The sequence below is a fragment of the Astatotilapia calliptera genome, chromosome 4 (genome assembly GCF_900246225.1).
Source record: "Astatotilapia calliptera chromosome 4, fAstCal1.2, whole genome shotgun sequence".
NCBI classification, from domain to species: Eukaryota; Metazoa; Chordata; class Actinopteri; order Cichliformes; family Cichlidae; genus Astatotilapia; species Astatotilapia calliptera.
Window position 1 is genome coordinate 16,083,926 of NC_039305.1, and position 17,199 is coordinate 16,101,124.

General features: G+C 41.4%; 2 protein-coding genes across 3 annotated transcripts in view; both read left to right on the forward strand.

Annotated features, from left to right (window-relative positions):
• Positions 1–948: 948 nt before the first annotated feature.
• Positions 949–7,964, forward strand: gaa (alpha glucosidase). Its single transcript, XM_026165069.1, has 19 exons — positions 949–1,827; positions 2,157–2,308; positions 2,530–2,695; positions 2,865–2,961; positions 3,068–3,187; positions 3,394–3,512; positions 3,884–4,015; positions 4,211–4,321; positions 4,413–4,526; positions 4,647–4,731; positions 4,820–4,937; positions 5,268–5,401; positions 5,567–5,718; positions 5,946–6,094; positions 6,231–6,372; positions 6,532–6,630; positions 7,083–7,247; positions 7,381–7,533; positions 7,631–7,964. The coding sequence occupies exons 1-19, from the start codon at positions 1,294–1,296 to the stop codon at positions 7,694–7,696; spliced, it is 2,808 nt and encodes a 935-aa protein (XP_026020854.1). The 5' UTR covers positions 949–1,293; the 3' UTR covers positions 7,697–7,964.
• The window catches only part of tbc1d16 (TBC1 domain family, member 16), a 29,213-nt gene continuing 19,204 nt past the window's right edge, over positions 7,191–17,199 (forward strand). Inside the window, exons 1-4 of one of the 2 annotated variants that reach the window (XM_026165072.1) lie at positions 7,191–7,247; positions 13,837–14,049; positions 16,630–16,792; positions 16,943–17,199. The exon at positions 16,943–17,199 is cut by the window's right edge and continues 52 nt beyond it. In XM_026165072.1, coding sequence (XP_026020857.1) covers positions 13,869–14,049; positions 16,630–16,792; positions 16,943–17,199 — 601 coding nt within the window. In that variant the 5' untranslated portion in view covers positions 7,191–7,247; positions 13,837–13,868. Of the gene's footprint in view, positions 7,248–7,965; positions 8,955–13,836; positions 14,050–16,629; positions 16,793–16,942 lie in introns of those variants that run through there. The other variant, XM_026165070.1, reaches the window with a different exon arrangement.

Sequence of the window (17,199 nt, forward strand, 5' to 3'; positions counted from 1 at the left end):
TGAAACATGCAAACATCAAACACCAGTTCTGCATTTTTATGTCCTTATAATATAATAATAATAATAATGAACTAAATACATTAAACTTCTTTTTTCAGTTTCAGCTTCTACAGTTCTGCTCAAACTAAAAGAATTATTTCACAGTGGAACAAATATCACCTAATAACGCAGACTTAATGGGACAATGCCATTACATCACAGGCTTGATAATTCAGATAATTCGTGTACAGAATAGTCTTAAATTGGTCACATAGTCTGTGCATATCAATATGAAAATGAAAAGTGAAATAAAAACGAGCTATGCTCCTTTGACAAGAAAACCCAATGCCAAAAAAGTTGGGACACAGTAAAATATAAAGAGGCCACATAAGGATCTCTCCAGATCTTCTCCAAATCTTTTGATATTATGTATAGTAGATGAGGAGATACTCAAAGTAAAATTTTCTGCATTGAGGAACATTATTCTGTAATTTTTTTATATGTTTTTAAGACTGGTAAATCTCTGGTTTCTATACTTCTGAGAAACTCTGAGATGCTCTTTTTATATTTGTCATGTTACTGCTGCCAGTGAACCTAGTTAGCTGCAAAATGTTTCTCCAGCTTTCTCTTTTCAGTGCCACTTACTTTTCAAGACTTGTGTTGTGCCCATTATGTTATTCTAATTTAAATATTTAGTTTGTTTTCTATGTTTTATTGTGAATAGAATATGAGTTTATGAGATTTGCAAATCATTAAACTTTGTTTTTATACACATTTTAAATAATGTCCCAATTTTTTTTGGAACTTGGGTTGTAACTGCCACTGCTCATTCGTACAATACAGAAATCAGATTTGGAGGTAAGTTATAATTATTTTATGAAATATAATTAATGTTTTTAATGATAAAAGATAACCATCTGGTTTCTGTTTTTCATCTAAACTATTGCTATTTTGATCACTTTTGTCCCAGTATGCTTGCCCTAGTTTTGCGTTAGCCTTCATGTTGCTTCATGTTGATGTTTTCGGAAAGCATGTTTTTGCTATTAATGGTTAACCTAATTCACTGTAGACGTCTTGATTTAATAAATTTATAATTTTTTTAATAAATTTATTAATTTAATGTGTCGCAACTTCACAACAATGTCTTTTCCGACACTGCGGATAATTTGATTAGAGGGAACAGATAACCGCTGGACACCGGACTGGGACTGCTACATGTAGCTACATGACCTACTACATACCCTACTACCACTGAATAGTTTCATGAAGACAGCGCAAAGTTCATTTAAGGATCCTTAGACTGAGCAATGCACGATGGGTCTGTTGTCTCACTTCACTGTAGCCGTGCTCCTCTTCGCATTTTCTTTATTAGCTTGTTTGTTCATGAACCGCTTTTTCACCAGTGAAGCCCGACGACAGATTGGGTCAGTTCGGGATGAGCAACATGACATCACGGCACATGGACGGCTTGTTTATAATCCCGCAAAGCCACAGAACAATTCAAGTCGGGGTATACACCCTGAAAGATCCCAGAAATGTAATATTTCCAGAGGCAGTGAATGCGCCATGGCCCCAGAGAGTCGGTTTGACTGTGGCAGGGACAAACTGCTCAGCCAGAGCGAGTGTGAGGACAGGGGATGCTGCTACGCCCCTCTGCTTGACTCCGCAGGACCACCCTGGTGCTTTTACCCCCGTGTGTATCCTGGCTATAAAATGGGACCCCTCATACCTACTCCTCGGGGTCAGGGTGCCACACTAACTCGTGCCAGCCCCTCCTACCTCCCCAAAGATATCTCCACTCTAAGACTAGATGACATTCAAGAGACAGCAGACTGTTTCCACCTAACAGTAAGCATTCATCCCCAAACATGTGATCAAGACAACACAGTCAAGGATAATATTTTAATTTAACTTTGCTTTATTTTTATGTTTGAAATAGTCCAACAAATCTATTTTATAAAAGCACGTTTGTCTTGAATGTCCTTGAATTAACCCAGGAATGAATATTTATGCTGACTTTTCCAGTAATTTTCAAATGAAATACACAAATAAAGAGTCCCACCAGTAGGACAGGCACCACAGTTTGAAAAAAAAAAACTGAGTATTGGACCCTCTATTATTTTACATACTTTGTCATTTCAAAGAAAAATAGTTATCAACCTTTTTTTTCTATAAAGTTAAAGGACCCATCATCTCAGCGGTATGAAGTTCATCTGCCAGGCGGTGTTCCTCAGAGCAAAGCCAATACACAGAGTGTCCTCTATACCACTGAATACCAGTCTGACCCATTTGGCTTTATGGTGCGACGGAAATCCAATGGAAGGGTGATGTGAGTAGTTCACTTCATTTTTAATGTATTTGAGGATGGACTATATAGTGAGTTTCATCATAGTGTCAGTCAATAACTTACTCTGATGTAGTCAGCTTGTTCATATTTGCTCTGTTATCTCTGTTCATATTTATCATTTTGTGCTGGTAGTTTTTTTTTCATTTCACTTATATGTTTAAATCACTTTATTTTTTGTTTGTACACATCCTCTGCCTGTTTAGTATGAACACCACAGTTGCTCCTCTGCTGTTTGCTGACCAGTACCTGCAGCTGTCTATCACACTGGCCTCTTCTTTTGTGTCTGGCCTTGGGGAACATTACACCTCTCTCCTCTTGGATCTAAACTGGACTTCCCTGACTCTCTGGAATAGAGACATGGCACCTCATGTGAGTCTATTGCAGTGGTTCAATAACAGTCGTCAAACTCAAAGGTTAGGAGCGCCCCCTTCTGGACCGATACTCAAACGATTTAGACTATATGTCTGGCAGCAGACATTCATATTAAACAGTCTTTTGTAAGCTTTCTTTATGATGTTGACACTGTCTTTCCCCACAGGCTGATGCCAACCTCTATGGCTCCCACCCATTTTACATAGTACAGGAAGAGGATGGCTTAGCACATGGAGTTTTCCTTCTAAATAGCAATGCAATTGGTACTGAGCTCTCTGATCCAACATCCCACACTTTTTGAATTCACTTTCCATAGAACAGATTCTAGCATCTGATGCCATTTCACTGACTTCCCAAATGTTTCTGTAGAGGTGATTCTACAGCCGACCCCTGCTCTCACCTGGGTGTCCACCGGTGGAATCCTGGATTTCTACATTTTCTTGGGTCCTGACCCTCAAAGTGTTATACGACAGTACCTTCAGATCATTGGTATGCAGCATGAGTTGTCTGGCTGACATTCACTAACACATGTCCATGCAGTAATAAGCATGTATACTTACTACAAGAGATGTGAAGTTTGAAAATAGTAATTTGTAAAAGCATGTGAGCGTTTGTGCATTTGAACGAGTCCTGGGGCATCAGAAAAAGAAGGAATGCATTTATGTGTTTCAGAGTTATCATGTATCTGTCCCCAGGTTATCCTATGATGCCTTCTTATTGGTCGCTGGGCTTTCATCTGTGCCGCTGGGGTTACACGACCACTAATACGACCCGAAAGGTTGCACAAAGCATGCATGATGAAAACTTTCCGATGGTATGAAATTCATAGAAGATTCTCCATCTGTGCATTTGCTTTATACATTTGTTTAAGAAAGTATTCAAAATTTTATTTTTCATTCTAAATTTTCATTTTAGATTGATAACATTAACGATCCATGTGTAACAACAGTAACTCTAATGATAGTTAAAAAATGAATTGAAGGCAGTTTGTCCTCAGTTTTTCATGTTTATGATTTTAATGTTTACTTTTTTAATTATTTGTTTATAAGGTGGCTGATGTGCCAAACTGTCTAACTAAATGAAAATATCTTTAGAAGTCTTAGGCACTCACTGATTTTATGTGGCAGCTGGAGTCTTCATTAAACTGCCTTTTTCCTGAGAATATTTAACCGTTTTCACCAACAGGATGTACAATGGAATGACCTGGATTACGCAAACAAGCGAAGGGTATTCACCTTTGACCCCTGGAGATTCGGGGATCTGCCAGAAATGGTGGAGGAGTTTCACAAGAGAGGCATGAAGTACATCCTTATTCTGGTGTGACATCTTTGTGTTTAAAAGACCTGACAAACTACTATATACATATATACATTTGCATTTGAATTTGATGCAAACAAAACATTTTTGTTCTTGCTTTCACTGGAGCTAAAAGCAGGTATTAACCATATTTTTCCAGTGGAGGGCAGCAAAAATGTCCTAAGTTTTGACTGAGGCTCCTCGTTTATGTTACAGGACCCAGGGATAAGCAGCAGCAGCACCCCAGGAATGTACCCTCCCTTTGATGATGGACTTAAAAGAGATGTCTTTATCAAAAACGCTACAGGGCAAATCCTGATAGGGAAGGTGAGATAGGGTCAGGGTGGGTGGGGGGCAATATGTATGTAGCATTTTTTTTTATCTGAAAATGTGGGGTTGTCATATTCTGTATACGCAGGTTTGGCCAGGCCCAACAGCCTTTCCTGACTTCACGAACCCAGACACCAGACAATGGTGGGAAGACTGCATCAGAGATTTTCACTCTAAAGTTCCTGTAGATGGTCTCTGGATTGTATGTGTACACAGGACAGGGTTGTAATTCACAAATAATGTGCATGACTTTTTTGAAATGTGGACATTTATTATACACTATCAAATAAAAATTGCTTTCCATGTTTTTCTTTCCACACAGGATATGAACGAACCAGCCAGTTTTGTGCAGGGCTCGGTGGAGGGCTGTCCTGACAGTGACCTTGAGAACCCACCATACACACCAAGTAACACATTTAAAAGCACATAAACATTCAGATTTTATGTTGTTTTTTTAAGACAAAATGTTATTCTACAAAACTCTCCGACACACAGGTGTCGTTGGAGGACGGTTAAACTCAGGAACCCTCTGTATGTCGGCTCGGCAGAAGATGTCATTTCACTACAACCTGCACAATCTTTACGGACTCACAGAAGCTTATGCAACACACAGGTTGGGCCAGGATGTGATTAGACACAGTTGCACAGTTAGTTGTTTTGTTGTGGATGAAAGAACGAGTAATAAATATATAGTAACACTTTGTAAACATGATAATTTTATGAAACAGTGATTTTATTGTTGCATAAAAAAGTCAATAATTTGAGATGAAATGACAGAAATCGAATGCTTTTACCACCTGGTCATATAACTTCTCACTTCCTGTGATGTCTTGTAGGATTCAGAATTTGAATTTGGAATAATGGTGCCCAGTGTTACAGATTATGTACATGTAGCTGTTCTTTGTGGGGGGGGTTTTATCCTGGGGTTTGTTCCCATCCTCAGTGCTTTGCTGAAGATACGGAGGAAGAGACCCTTTGTGCTGTCACGCTCCTCTTTCCCCGGCATCGGACGCTTTTCTGGAGTGTGGACAGGAGATGTCAGGAGTGACTGGGAGCAGCTCAGATTCTCAATTCCTGGTGAGGAAATGTCATTTCTGAAAGGTCACATGAACTGGCTTTTTGAGATCCTCTCATCTCGTAAGAATATTGACCCAAAACATCAGAATTGGAATGTATTTTTGAAGTTACCACAGCTTAATAGTGAATTGACCTAAATGGAGCTTTTGTACCTGTCCCCTCCAGCGGTGCTGCAGTTCAGCCTGTTCGGGGTCCCTCTGGTGGGAGCGGACATATGCGGCTTTGGAGGCAACACCACTGAGGAGTTGTGCGTTCGGTGGATGCAGCTTGGGGCCTTCTACCCATTTATGAGGAACCACAATGACAAGCCCAATGCTGTGAGACACGGACGCTGATACTGGTTATGTTTATGGTCTGTTAATTCAGATGCATGTGCAAACTGTTTAGTGACAGTAACTGTCGGGGGAGTTATATGATGAAGAAGAGGTTTATCCAGCATGTTTTTCTTTTCTCGGGTCATGTAGAGACGTCCATCTGTTTCATCTATTATTGAAAAGGAGTAACTCAATCTCTTCACTGTGTGTGTGTTTGTCTTGTCCCTCAGGCTCAAGAGCCCTATGTGTTTGGGCAGCGGGCCCAGGCAGCCATGCGGAGTGCGCTGTATCTCCGTTACTCCCTACTGCCGTTCCTTTACACACTCTTCCACCATGCACACGCCTCTGCTGAAACTGTGGCCAGACCTCTATTCATGGAGTGTGTGTCCTCTTCATAGCTATTCTTCCCTTACTTTTTTGGTACTCTATTGTAATGCATAAACAAAGCCATTTAGGCCATCTCATTTCACTTTTCATCTTTCTTTTCCTCTTCCCTGTATGTCCATCGCTCTTAGGTTTCCCAATGACCCTAACAGTCGGACCATAGACAAACAGTTCCTGTGGGGGAGTTCACTTCTTATTAGTCCAGTTTTAGAGCAAGGGGCTGTAGAACTGGCTGCATACCTGCCCCCCGCCACTTGGTACAGCCTGCACAATGTGAGTCACTCAGTCATATTCAGCCGTCTCTGACAACACCACTAGAATGTATGAGCCACACAATAATAAATCATGTATGAATCATGTATGAACCATGGAGGGACGTGACATTAGTGTTTACTGGATTTACAACCTTATGTTGTGTTTTGGCCTCTCAAGGGTCAGCCTTTCTACAGTAAAGGGCAGTTCCTGCTCCTGCCAGCTCCTCTGGACACCATCAATGTTCATGTGAGGGAAGGACACATCATTCCCCAGCAGGTGGGTGTTTGTTTTAGGGGAAAAAAAAAGCAAATGTTTGAAGATCTTGATTCTGTTTGGAGACACAATTTACAGGTTTGATGGAAAAACTGATTTTAAAAAGGGCTTGTTAAGTTATGCTTGAGTTCAGTATAAAAGAACAAAGCAAAGCACATCGTTTACTGGATAGTTATTCATTCAGACATTGCAGTTTACGGTAGTCGTTATCAGTACATCACTTCACCCTGTGATGCTTTTCTTTATAAGCAATACAGCTCTTTGAAGGAATTATTTCGCTACATGGGAGAAATGTCTTTTCAGCCACAGTTTCTATGATCAAATGTTGACCCATTACTGTCACGACTTCCTAGATGAGGTGTTAAAGTTCAAAACTAGCTGAGACACTTGGAAGAAAAGAGGATGTTTTGTAACTTAACATCATATTTTCTTTGATCGTCCCTTTTCTTGCGCAGGAGCCTGCTTTGACAACCACAGCCTCACGCAACAACCCTTTCTTCCTGACTGTGGCGCTGTCAGCGGGCGGCTGGGCCCGGGGCGACTTGTTTTGGGATGATGGCGAGAGCGTCGACACTTTTGAAATGCAAAATTATTGCTACGTTATCTTCTCTGCTGAACAGGTAAGTAGAGATTATTTATATTTCCATATGGAAAGCAGCAGAGACTTTGCTATGCATTGTGATGCACGACTGCTTGATGCAAAAAGTGTGAATGAGGGACAGTGTTTCACACACATCTCTGGCTTTACTTCAGTCTCAGGTTGTGAGTAACCCTCTAAAGCTGAATGGGGCACTGGACAGTCTGGTGCTGGGAGGGCTGCAGGTTTTCGGGGTGCCTTCACCACCTCGCTACATTTTAGCAAATGGGGAGAAAGTCAGGGACTTTACATATCGCACTGACACCAAGGTGAGCTTTTAACCAGCAACATATGAGCCCCACTACTTCCATCATTTCTTTGCCTCAAATAAACTTTTGTCTTTCTCCTCCCTGTCTCTTCTCGTAGGTTTTAGCAGTGACTAGTCTGACCTTACCCATGTCAGAAGTGTTTACGGTCCAGTGGGTTCTCTAATACACTGAGTTTCATTTAAAAGAAAAAAAACACTCATTTTGTGCACCGTAGACTTGCTGCATCTCTTCTTCAAAATTGCCTGGAATTTGGATCAGCAGGTTTGTTGAAAAACAACAACAAAAAAACAAAACAGGACATGATAATATCAAAGCACGGGAGCCACCGTGGTATATCTGGTTTGCATGTCCTAACTGCTACACTCAAAACGGTTTAATGCCTTGAAATGTATTTATTTTTTATAACTATTTTAATTGTTTTTATTTTTGAAAATGATTTTTGCATTTATTTTTTTGTGAAATAGTTAAAAAATAATTCAAAATTGTTTGTCTGCAGCACTTGTGTAGCATTTACTATGATGAGATGTCACATTTACTGTGTCCTCTGAACAGTTTGATAAAAGCCAACCATGATGTAACTGACTCATAGCTGGATGAATCCTTGGATGAGGGTGATCATGCTCCCTCTGAGTAATTGGACTTGCATGCCCCACTAGTGTATGCATTTGACACAAAACTACTGCACACTTTGTATTCTGAGTGGTATGTATGTATGTATGGTTGTATGATTTACATTAAGCATATTATTCTAGTGGGAAATAACCTAAAAAAATAATCAGGTTTGTACTGCCAGGTAAAGGCAGCAGTGCTGGTGTGTGAAGAGCCTCTGACCAACTGTATTCAAGCCTTTGCCAGTGACCTTTAAAACGTCACTTATGATGAAAAAGCTCTGCTTTTTTATGATAGGCTGGGGCCGATGACGACTGCGGATGGTGTGAAATGCATTTGTATTTTCAAATGCAGCCATGCTCCAACTTTTCTTTCACTATTTTGAATATGAAATCTACGCCCAGGCTTTTTTGGATTGAAAAACCCATTTAAATTTCCGGAAGCAGCAATAAATTTGTGGATTGGTCTGGGAGCTGTGAAGTCAAGTAGGACGCAAACGATCGGGTAGTTGTAGGAAGCGCGACATGTGCGGGCTACAAATTAAACCGCACGCATTGTTAGTCTAGCGCGAGCTTTTACTTTGAAAATTCGAACCGGAAGTGTATTTTTTCCGCTGTAGAAACCGCAGCAGTCAGACATGTAGCGTGCCCTGTCGGAAAACAAGGATACAAACAGGACTTACAGTTAATAACAACAGAGCCGGATCTGGGAGAAAGGAGGCGAGACAGCGCCGGTACGTCCCGCTCGGCCCCTGCCTGCCCGGTGTGATGGCTGTCCGGTGTGGGCTGTAGACTCCTGCGGCGGGACTGACGGTGAGAGCTCAGCTGCTTTAGCCCCCTTCCCCTCTCGCTCCGCTTCTCTACAATTTGCTTGTTATTCATTCATTTCTGCCGCTGGAACAGGTGTGTGCCAAAGCGCCGAGGAGGACGCTTTTCTCCGGTACGAGCCCGAAGTGTTTTTGTCTCCCGGCAACTTTTAAGTTGCATGCAAACGCGGACGGCTTTAAAACACCAGCCAAGCAGTCGGATTTCGGCCATGGCTCAGCTGAGCTAAAGTAAAATATTTATGTTCAAGGTGCTACAGAGTGAGGCTCAGGCCACAGAGCCACAGTAAAAACTCGTAAGGGCCTGTCAGGACTGTATTGATAGCTGATGGACATCACGGCACGCCTCTGCTGCACAGGCTGCCCCACCGCAGTCAGGGCAGGGATCAAACCACCCCCAGGCACCCTTTTATGTCCTCAGAAACGCGTTGACCCACGTCACGGGTGCACGTCTAATCTGTATAACCTGAGCGCATCGTAATTAAGTCAAGTTTCTCAAAGTGCTCCCTATGTGTGGGACCTGTTAGAGACAAGTTGTAGTTTGTGGTCTGTTTCTGTTGCAAAATGAGATGGATACATGTTATCACTTCATATTTAATAAAATAAAATTAAAAAAGGTGAATCATCTTTTCAATTCTATCTATAAAAAAGCTACTTATCTTTGTCCTGTTTGTACTGCAAGTTATCAACACCATATCTGAAAAAACTTAATATTGGTTTACACTTAAGTCATTTTAACATGTAAAACACCAAAAAGAAAAAATGAGAGAACTATGCTGTGTTTATAACCATTTCCCACTGAGTCACCTGTAACATTTTATCATAACTCGCTGACTTCAGAAGAATCTTGTTTCTCAGCCTTCCTTTTTTCCACCTGCCTTAGGCATTAATATACAGTGGTGATGAAATAGGAGTGTTAAGTATTGGCTCCTTCATTCATATGTCACAATGTGACAACTTAATTAATGTAGCCCAGAGGTGAGAATTTGAGATCGTGGAAGCTTGTTGCTTTCTACATTTTCAGCTCAGCTTCAGCCTTGCAAAGTTTCATGTTCACATTAAGAGTTTCAATCTTTCTGGCAGGTGATCTGTTAAAAGTTTGCGAAAAATGTGCATCATTCTGTCTGTCACAGCAGGACTAGACTGAGGCGAACATGGTGTTTCAGTCTTGAGCATGTGAGCGGTTTGATAAAACTGAAAGGTCAGAGAAGAGAGGGAATGTGCGCGCACGCCAAGGCGTTGACAGCATAAAGATGAAGGGGGAAGGAAAGAGTGAGAGGACGCTGTCCAGCCTGATTGAGAAGATGACCCGGTTCACCCTGTAATCGCATACAGACCAAAATAACTACACAGTAGCAGGGATTTCACAAAAGAATCATTTTTACGGTCTAGCCCTCTTATTATTTGAATAATGGTCAGTTTGCATGTTTTATGTGCATGGATCAGAGTATGCAGAAATACAACTATTATTTTTCTTCATTTACTGCTAGTCTGAAGTATTTATGTATATTCACTCATAGGCTACTGTATTAGCTGTACTTTCCGAGTAGTGGTTAGAACCCCCTTCCCCCTTAAGAATTGCCTTCATTCTTTGTGGCACAGATTCAAAAAGGGTGCTGGAAACATTCCTCATAGATTTTGGTCTATATTGACATGACAGCATCACACAAATCTTTTTTGGCTCACATCCATGATGTAAATCTCCTGTTCCACCACATCCCAAAGGTGCTCTGTTGGATTGAATCTGGTGACTGTGGAGGATTGCCAAGAAAATATCCCTACACCACAACACCACCATCACGTGACCTGCGAATGGATCCATGATTTTTATGTTGTTTACCCTTCAAATGTGGCAGCAGAAATTGAGACTCATCAGACCAGGCAATGTTTTCCAATATTCTGTTGTCCACTGTTGGTGATCCTGTGTGGACTGTAGCCTCAGTTTCCTGTTATTAGCTGATAGGTGGTGTCGACTTCTGCAGCCCATCTGTTTCAGTGTTTGAGGTGTTGTGGATTCATTGATGCTGTTCTGCAAACCTTTGTTTCATCAAAGAGACATTTTTACGCAGACAAATGCCGCTGACTGGTTATTTTTTTCCTCAACCCTTCTCTGTAAACACTAGAGATGGTTGTGTGGGAAAATCCCAGGAGATCAGCAGTTTCTAAAATGCTCAGAACGGCCGTCTGGCACCAACAACCATGCAATGAGCATTTGTCTCTATTCTGATGCTCAGTTTGAACTAGAGCTGGGCGATATGGCCAAAAATATTTATCACGATATATATTTGAAAATTTGCGATAACGATATAACTGACAATATAATTGATGGGAGACAAAATACAACTCCACAACTTTACTAGCGCAAAAAAAGCAGCTGTTTTTTATGTGCATTAAAGCTATATAAAAATTTAACAGTGCAAATGCAAATTTCTTGCTGAAAGTTTAATCCAAGGGCATTTCCAGTAGAAATGGGCAGATGTATCCTGAGCATAACCATGTATAATATCCACTGAAGTTAAAAAGAGGTGCTTTGCAACATTAAACTGCATTGTGCCAAATAAAAAAGTCAAATACGTATTTTTCGGACCATAAGGTGCATGGGATTATAAGGCACATTAAGCGAAACAAAGCAGTCAGATAAATCAAACTTTATTCAACTCATACTTCTTGCTTCCTCCACTTCTGTACCATTGATTCCTTAATGCTGTATTCTATCACAGCTGCTCTATTCCCATGTTGTTGCAGTATATTAATGACTAACCTTGTATTGTGGATGGATTATCTCAGACTGAAGTTTGGTCCGTTTATAGCATGCTGCCATGCGATTGCATTTGTCTCTAACCATCGGGAACCCTCACGTTTATCGAGTGGAAAAGTGTTAGCATTCATCCTGCATCTTCACTGTTTTTACTATGCTAACATAGCTGTGTCGCTAGCGATCACGTAGCACATCATTATATACCAGCTAGCCCAACTTCAGTAACCCTACAAACGTCACTGCTGTTTAGTTTCCTGTCTTCATTTATGTTGGAAGTGATAGCAGAGCTGTACGTTTTAATTTTTTCAGAAATCTCTCAGTCAGAACATGCTATATCATGCTTAGGTAGCTAGTGAAACTAGCGAGCTAACTTCCTGCTAACTTCTAACTCCGTTAAATGTAATAAATTCTGTTTTCATGGATGCTTGGATGTTAAACTTAATTGTTACACCTGGTAAAGCAGCAGTGCTGATCATTTTATTAAAGGTGAAATCATTTAGACAGTTTTTAACTCTCAATATGCCACAGTTGTTCGTTTGACTTTGGGACCCGGCCGCTTGCATGTTCTACAAAAAAATGTCCTTTGGTGGGTATCTGACAGACAAACACCAAACCAGTTCAACATCACTGAAGTTGCACCATTTTTACAAACCAATTCTGGTTCATCCATTGCACTCAACGATCCGCTTCCCCCCTTCTCATTCTCCGTTGCCGCCATGCTTTTTGGAACAAAGGCACTGCGCATGCGCGTTTTACCCATATTCTATCACGATATTTTATTTTCTTATCGTTGCCTAACATTATACCGGTATTACCGTGAAGGGTATAATATGGCCCAGCCCAAGTTTGAACTTCAGCAGGCTATCTTGACCATGTCTTTGTGCCTGAATGCTGTCATGTGATTGGCTGATCAGACATTTGTATTAAGCAGCTGAACCGTTGTACTTAATGAAATGGCAGGTGAGTGCACAATAGATTGTCTTATGACGGGTTCAGTAGCAGACTAATCTTGTGCCAAATTCAACAAAATGTTAATGTGTTAATCTACTAATTAATCTACTAAATTAAAAACAGTGATGAGCAAAACTAGTAAAATGGGACTAAGCCTAAGATTACTGACATCTGCAAGAAACCACAGACACTTTCTAACCCCCACCCCCCAAAAAAGTGGTCCTGCACCGGATTTCGTGCCAGTAGCTTTCCTGTCTGGGGCCTGGCATCAGGAAGTGGGGTGGCTTCTTAATCAAGCAGAGGTAAACATGCCCTCTGAGGAAAAAGCAGGGAACATTCCTCAGATAGTGAGGAGTACATGCCGGGGTGTTCAGCCTGCAAGAGAACAAGGTTACACACTTGCATTGGATTCAAAGATACAGGCACAGCTAAGATAAATAAAAGTTATCATTGCATTCTGCAGTTCTTTGATGTCAATGAAGAGAAGTTAAATGCAAAAGTAAGGCTTTAATTAGTTTTCTTTGAGTCTGCAAACTAAGATCCCCTTTAAACCTTATCATTGACGAAAGCCTTCAACAACACGCCGAAGCAGAAGCTTCAAAAGAGCCCTGTTACATCTAACTTGACATCGCACAAAGCTTTCTTTCTAAAGCAGACAAGTTAAACACTGCTGGTGTGACAAGCTGATCCCAATTCATTGCTGGCATTGATGTCATCTGCTGGCTACTGATAACTGCCCTGAATTTCACACAGATGGAGTAAAGTGTGTTTGCGCACGTCTTTCTCTCCGTGTGTGTACACACAACGGCATATGTGTGTGCTGTTTGCAAAAGGTGGGACACCCTCGGCTACACAGTAGTACAGTATGCAGAAGGTGGTAATGTGTTTGGGAGCGCAGGTGCATGGCAGAGAAAATGTGGGATGGGGAAGTGCTGAACAAGTACGGCGGGGAGAGGGGATCCTTGTAGGGCTGGGCGTTGCAGTAAGGACACTGCAGTAAATACTAGCACACGTGTGACGGAGGATCAGTGCAGCTCTTAAACCAATTTGTGCTGCACCTTCTGTCAAATATTTACCTTACTGAAATTATACTTTTAATTTTTCCTTTATATCCTCCCCTTCACCTGATGACTTTTTCTACTCCCTAATCTCTCATATTCAGAGGATGGGCGCAGTGTCCTGGTGCCTGAGGAGATGTCTTTGGGTCGGCTCCTACGGCGTGCCTCCTCCAAGGCCTCCGACCTCCTGACCTTTAACCCTGGGGCGGGGGGCTCATCGTTACGCTCGGGACTGGATGGCGAGATTATCTTCTCCAAAAATAATGTTTGCGTGCACCCCGCGGAGCCCCTGCCTGGCCTGGCTGAGCACCACCCAGGTTAGACTGAACCAAGTGTTTCTTCTTCTAAACTTTTCAACTTGACAAATACAACAGAAGAAAATACATAAATGTGCTGCAAGTAGCCAAGACAGTAATACAGTTGTTTATAGAGGTCATGATGAAAAAGTGAAAATGGCTGAGACACTTGTTAAGTGTTTTGTACCCTTTTAATTTGCTCAAGTCAGCTATTTGTCCCCAGCTGTTACTTAGACTTTTTTGCAGGGTATTACTGACTTTGCAGTGCATTTGTCGGTTTGATTGTGTTGTATTTGCAGCGCCTGCATTACATTACATTGTGTTTTATCTATCTGTAGCTGGCATGGAAGTGCTTTTTACACCTCGGCGCTGGCAGCCACCACAACCGGAGGTGTTATACTTTGGGGGATGTGTGTTCATTCCAACTTGTGAATGTGATATCTCTTTGGCGGTTTGGCACAACTGGTCAAAGTGCAAAGACGGTCAATGTGACATGCCTCGTTCTTCAGAACATGTTATTTGAGAAACTCCAGGAGATTACACTACTGTGCAAAAGTCTTGATTTACCCTTCATTTCTTTTTATTTTGCTAAAAAATGGGAAATGGGTGCAGCAATTTACAGTATATATAAGGCAAACACAGCAGTTAAAAGTCAATATTTAGTGTCACGGCACAGCGTGAACTCTTAGCAATCTCTCTTGTAATTTCTTTAAGCAGTCTTCAGGAATAGCTCTCCAGGCTTCTTGAAGGATATTCAAAGCTCTTCTCTGAATGTTGGATGCCTTTTGTTCCTCTATCTGTCAAGATGATCCCACACTGAGGTCTGGGGTCTGGGTTGGCCAGTCCGTGGCTAATGTTCCACTCTGTGTTTTTTCTATCCCTGTAAGCTTTTAACGTATTGGCCGTGTATTTTGGGAACGCTGTCATACTGAAAAATAAAGCAGGTGCCACGTCAGACATCTTTCAGATACTTATGGTGGATGAAAATCTGAAGGTATTTTTCTGTACCTCAGTTTTGACAAAATCCCCAACACGGGCTGAAATGCAGCACCAAACCATGACAGTCTCCATCATATTTTACAGATGGGTCTAGACACTGTTATCCCTCTCTCCCGACCTCCTCCTTAGATATTGACAAGTTCTCAGCCTTCTTTTTCTTCTTAACAGCCACCCTGACAAAGCTTCTGTGAACAGTTCATTGATCAGCTGAATAGGATGTGACTTTCAGACACTCTCCAGCTATAAATTATAGCTGGAATTATACTAATTAATAAAAATTATAATAATTCACTAAAAGGACTAGATGTCCTTTTGCTGAATTATTATAATTATTATTTTTTTGTTAACGCCTGACACTTCTTCTCTTGTCTCTTCCTCAAATGTTTTCACCTCATGGCTCTGTAGAAATCACTTTGTTGGTGCAAACATTTCACACTCGTCCAACTGTCTTATCTTTGGCTACCTTTGGTTAGGTGCCGTTTTGTATGTTTGAGTAACTCCCAGGTCAGTGTTAAGTGGCTTAACCAACAAAAGTGTTCCCCTGGTATAATTGAAAATATATTCAGAAAGCCTGAAAAGCTACTGCTCAAGACCATGTAAAAAAAAAAAAAAAAAGTCTGGCTCCTTAGAAGCAAAATGTAAAGAAATGAGGGGTGCAAAGCACTGTATGTGAATGCAAAAAGCACAAATTGGATTGAAGTATGAACTCAACAGTCAAAGGTCAAGGTCACTTTGACCTAATAAAACGTGTTTGTGACCACAACTCAACAATCCACATGCCAGCGATGATAGAATTTCACACCAGTGTCAAATATGTAGAAATGATCTAGTGATAACCTTTGGATTTGAATAGATGGAATATAAATTTGCCTGTTTGGGGAAAGTGTTCAACTGTGAAGCAAGCGATGTCACACTCTTTTAGCTATCATGCATTTAGATATAGAAGAAACACAAGGGAATATAAAAAGACAAACATGAAAACCATAAAACGATAAATGAAGAAGAAAATGTGAGACGACGTTTTAAAAATATAAAAAGAGCAGTAAATTTAATTGAGTAAAAAGGCACTTGATTTAATATAAACCTATATAAACCTCACTGATACTGCTGCTAATCCAAAAGAGCACACTTTTGCTTTGAAATCAAGGTTAAAATAGCTAGAGTTATACTTCTAACCTCTATCTAAAAGGTAAGATTAAAGGGGCTCTAAACCATGTGACATTTATAGCTGTGTCCGATAAGCTGCTGTAAACTTCATTCAGGTTTTTATTGTACTGCCTCATAAATTCAAACAAGAGCTGTTCCTCTGTTTTATGAAGCCTTTGGTCGTTAGTTGAATTGCTTTACCTTTGTCTACTTGCCTTATTCATACATGTAAAGACCGTACACGGCTAGTGGAGTGGTTTTGAATACGTGTTGTCTTTTTTCCTGGCATATATGAGCAACACTTCCTCTGTCATCATCATCTCCCTGTTCTCGAGTTACGTATTTGTTTTAAATTGGCTGCTATATATAAAATGCTTCACAAGCTCTTCTTACATTCCCAAATTACCTCCACCATAATTAGTCATAACACGATCAAGGTTTTGTTGCCCTCTGCAGGCTACCTCTGTGTCCATGTGGAGAAGGATGAGAGCCTGGGCACCACTCTTATCCTGACCTGGGTCCCCAACTCCCGCATCCAGAGGCAGGATGAAGAGGCGCTGCGATACATCACTCCGGAGAGCTCGCCTGTACGCAGGAACGCCCGCCGCAGAGGCAGACGGTACAAGAACGTGTTACTTAAAATGTGTCTCTGGGTTGTTTATGCGGTGCTGATATCTCGATCAGCACCACACAGTAGTGGGAAGCAGTTTTCAGTAAAGCATGAACTGAAATACTCTCAAGGAACTCAATTTATAAACATCCTTTCCAGACCTCACTCCCGTCCCCCAGCAGCCCAGGAGGAAGACGAGGATGAGGAGAGGAACATTACGAGCAGCACCTCCACAGAGAGCCACAGCCTGGTGGTCGAGGCTGGAGCCGATCCGTCCTCACACCAGCAGCAGCTCCCCTCAGGTGGGGAGGAAGGCGACGAGGGCTCCTGTGAGCTGTCTGATGAAGTGAGCCGGGACAGCACTATGGGTTCGGACTCGGACACCTTCTCCTCTCCCTTCTGCTTGTCCCCCGTTA